The sequence below is a fragment of the Microtus ochrogaster genome, unplaced genomic scaffold (assembly GCF_000317375.1).
Source record: "Microtus ochrogaster isolate Prairie Vole_2 unplaced genomic scaffold, MicOch1.0 UNK13, whole genome shotgun sequence".
NCBI classification, from domain to species: domain Eukaryota; kingdom Metazoa; phylum Chordata; class Mammalia; order Rodentia; family Cricetidae; genus Microtus; species Microtus ochrogaster.
Genome location: NW_004949111.1, coordinates 7,073,026 through 7,076,579, shown reverse-complemented (window position 1 = coordinate 7,076,579; position 3,554 = coordinate 7,073,026). Strand labels below are relative to the sequence as shown.

Sequence of the window (3,554 nt, the reverse complement as noted above, 5' to 3'; positions counted from 1 at the left end):
AAAAAAAAAACAAATAAAAAGTAACTTTTAAGGGTTAAGCAAGCCTAGTACTAATAAAGAAAATTCTATTTAAATCAACTCAGGCCTTCTGGAGAGTGGTCTTCAATATATGATTAAAGCTACAAAGCTGATGAGCTCCTTTGACCTTATTCAGAAATCCACTTTAGAGAGCAAAGTCCAAGGGACTTGGGGAGAAGGTAGCAGGAAAAGACCACCTAATTATGCAAAAATATTAGTGAAAAAAAAATCACTGTAACTTAGAAGATCAATTGGAAATTGAGGACAAATCATAGTATCTAAAATAGAACTAAATTGGTTTTTCTTACCATTAGAAGGCTGGCTATGCAAATAACACTAGTCATGCAAAAGTACTGCCAGAAAGACAAAGCAGAAAATGGACAGACTGCAACTGTATAAAAATTTGCTTTTACAGTTTAAGAAAGGACTAGTAAACTGGTATTAAAATTGGGTGGTAAGGAGAAAATTTTAATTACTTGAATTCCTATTGCATTCGTTTTGAAAATATAGTTTTAAGTTTCCTTTTGCCATTTGCTCAAAAAATAATCTACATGCACACACATATATAAACTGGAAAGGGAAAATGTAAAGAAAAGCACTATCCATACACCTAGATAGTCAAACTATTTTCAAACGTGTATCAGTAGTTACCTGATAAAACATATTTTAGTGAATACTTTGGTTTTACGTTCTGTGGTACAAGTTGAACTCATATCTAACAAGAGCAACAACATAAAACTTCTGGCCATAAATTAAAAGTAGTAACAGGTATTCAGAAATAATTTATAACCATCTGAAAAATTATAACCATTAACATGGTGACATTTACTCTTATTACAATTGTACCATTTGTTGATTTGTAAAAGTCAGTAGATTCTGTAACAATTTACATGCTTCAGTCTTGAAATACTGTACACAAAAATTATCAAAAGGAATACCTCAGGAATTTAAAGGTTTTCTTATTACAATATAATTTTAAATAAATTTTCTTTTTATTTATTCTACTACCCTTCGAACTTTTTTCTACTTTGTCTGATTTTCCTCATTTGGATCTTATTTGGAGGAAAGAGAGCTGAATTTAGTGAACTTAGATTTCATCACTCTTTTTATTATCATACAATTCGACATCTGTGACCAACAGAAGAACCTCCTTCCCAAAATATAAAGGGTCACCTTTTTGTCTCGGTGCACAGAAGGTGCACTTACACTATGAATCATAGTTGCAGGAGAAACAGCAGTCAATCCGATCGCTTTGGTTCTTAACTAAAGTATATTCTATTTTTTAAAAATGCCCATTGTTGTCTCCTAATCCCCAAATCATGTTCACCTATTCCTAAAAGGTCATAATCCATAGTTTTGATTTAGTAAAAACGTATCTGTACAAATGCAATTTACTGACGAATTAACGAGCTATTTTCTAAGATCTGAAATATACAACAATGTTTTTATTCAGTAGTCCATTATCTAAAGACGGCAAATCTTGGAAATCACTCAGTGGTCCCTTAGTATCTTTATTTGTGTCGTTTTTCTCATTTACGAGTCAGTTCCCCTTCTGAGATCCTTCTCCCTTTCCCTCTAAAAAGAAAAAAAGAAAGAAAGAAAGAAAGAAAAAGGAGAAAAAAGAGAGAGCGAGAGAGCGAGAGAAAAAAAAAAACACCCAAGCCTGGCCTCAGTTCCCGTATTTCAAGCCAGGACCAACCAGAAACCAGTTTTCTTCCACTAATCCGGAACTCCGGGCTGTTACCAACGCTGTCATTGGCCAGCGTCAGTCCTTGGTACGTGCCCCAAGATAACCCCCTGGTTTCTGTCCCTTCTCCCCCTACAATGGGCCTTCTCCGATGTTTGTAACAGAGTCATAATCCACAACACAGCACCTCAGATAACCAACTCACATTCTTCAAAGTTTTGGGGTGAAAATAAGCAAGGCTGGAGGAGGGCAAGGTACCCTTCCCGACACGCTGGGAGGGGGAAGGGGCAGTCGATTGAACACCAAACAGCAGGCTTGGGGAGCCTAGCGGGCTGAAGGGTCAGGGGCGGGTTGGGGGCACAAGGTGGGGAGGGAGTGGAGAAAGAGTTGGGCTAAGTTGAAATGAAAAGTTTACTAACCAGATCCTCGAAGCTTCTTCGGTGCTCTTTCCCCTCCCAGTCTAAGCGGCGCGGAATCAGCTGGGGGCCAGAGGAAAAGAAAAGGGGGGGGGGGTGAAGGAAAAGCCTCTGCTCCCCATCAGCAGCACCCAGCCTGGAGCCCAGTCCTAGACCCTCTAGTGTTTTCACGTCTCCAGACCGGACAGCTCTTGCCGCCGTGCCGGGGGTGGGGGGTGGGGGGACAGGCCAAAGGGAAGGAAACCCTGAAAAAACGTCTCCCGCAGGAATAAAAGGCAACGAGTTAAGACCCCAACGTTGTCCGCCCCTTCTGAGAAAGAACCCGGCTCACCCCAAGTGACAACAGCCCGGAGTGTCCTGCTCGAAGGCTCCCTCCGGGCCCCTGCCCTCGGCCCCTGACCTACCTTACCCTTCCTCCAGTTTCTCCCCAGCCCTCCCCAGCCCTTCCCAAAGGGGGTCCATACCTGATGCTCCTCGAGCTCTTGCACTAGCACCTGGGGAAGAGGGAAACACGGATATGAGAAGCAGATTGGGGCGCCAACCCTTTCCTCCCTCCCCACTTTCAACACAGCCGCTGACTGTAGGACTAATCGAGGCCGGCCTTTCCCTCACCCTCCACTGCACTGCTCACCCGGTGCCTCAATTTCCCCATTGGGACCATTCCCCAACACTCCCAGATATCCTTCTCCATCTCACCTGAGCGGATTTGTTACAGGGTCCGGACTGCAAGAACCTAGCGATCAGGTAATACAGCTCTAAAGAAGGGGTGGGGGGGTGGGGGGAGATGTTGGGAGAGAGGCAAGGAAGAGAGATACAAGCTTTTAAAAAAAATTCTGACAGCCGTCGCGCAAAGCCCCCATCCCTTTAGCCCCTGGCTCAGCTACCCACCGGCTTCGATCTGGGTAGGTGCCGCCGCCATCCTTTTCCCGAGGGGGTTTGGGGGCTTTGCTCCGGAGGGCTGGCGGGTGCGGGTGGGGGCGCTGCCTCTATTGTGGTGAAGCCCCCATGCCTGGGAGTCCCGCCGCTTCCGCCGCACTCCTCGTCCCAGTTTCGGTCTCTCTCGGATTCATCGCATCACGTTTCGACCCATAGATATTCTAGCCCAAGAGCTGAGGAGGCGGAGGAGGAAGGAGAGCAAGAGAGAAGGAGAGGGAGGAGCCGAAGTCGCTGAGGGGTGGGCGGGGGCAAAAGGGGTGGAGTCATGGAAAGGGGGGAAAAGGGGAGGGAGCCGCTTGCAGCGCTCACGGCTCGCCGCCAGAGGCACTGAGGCTGCTGCCTTGCTCCAGCCGCCTGAGCCGGCCTGGGGTTGCCTAGTTACTGCTCGGGGAAGGAGGAAGAGGTGCTAAACGCAGGCAGACGCTCTGGCAACCTCTCTAAAACTCTGTGGTGGCGTTGGCGTCCCGGAGCTCTGGAGTTGCTTACCCTTCCTGTAA

General features: G+C 46.2%; 1 protein-coding gene across 1 annotated transcript in view; it reads right to left on the bottom strand.

Moving 5' to 3' along the window:
• Brwd3 (bromodomain and WD repeat domain containing 3) overlaps positions 1 to 3,220 on the bottom strand; it is a 107,915-nt gene extending 104,695 nt beyond the window's left edge. Inside the window, 4 exon segments of the mRNA XM_005366724.3 lie at positions 2,125 to 2,184; positions 2,586 to 2,615; positions 2,818 to 2,876; positions 3,010 to 3,220. Of these exon segments, the coding sequence (XP_005366781.1) occupies positions 2,125 to 2,184; positions 2,586 to 2,615; positions 2,818 to 2,876; positions 3,010 to 3,040 (180 nt within the window). The 5' untranslated portion in view covers positions 3,041 to 3,220.
• Between the last annotated feature and the right edge of the window lie 334 nt (positions 3,221 to 3,554).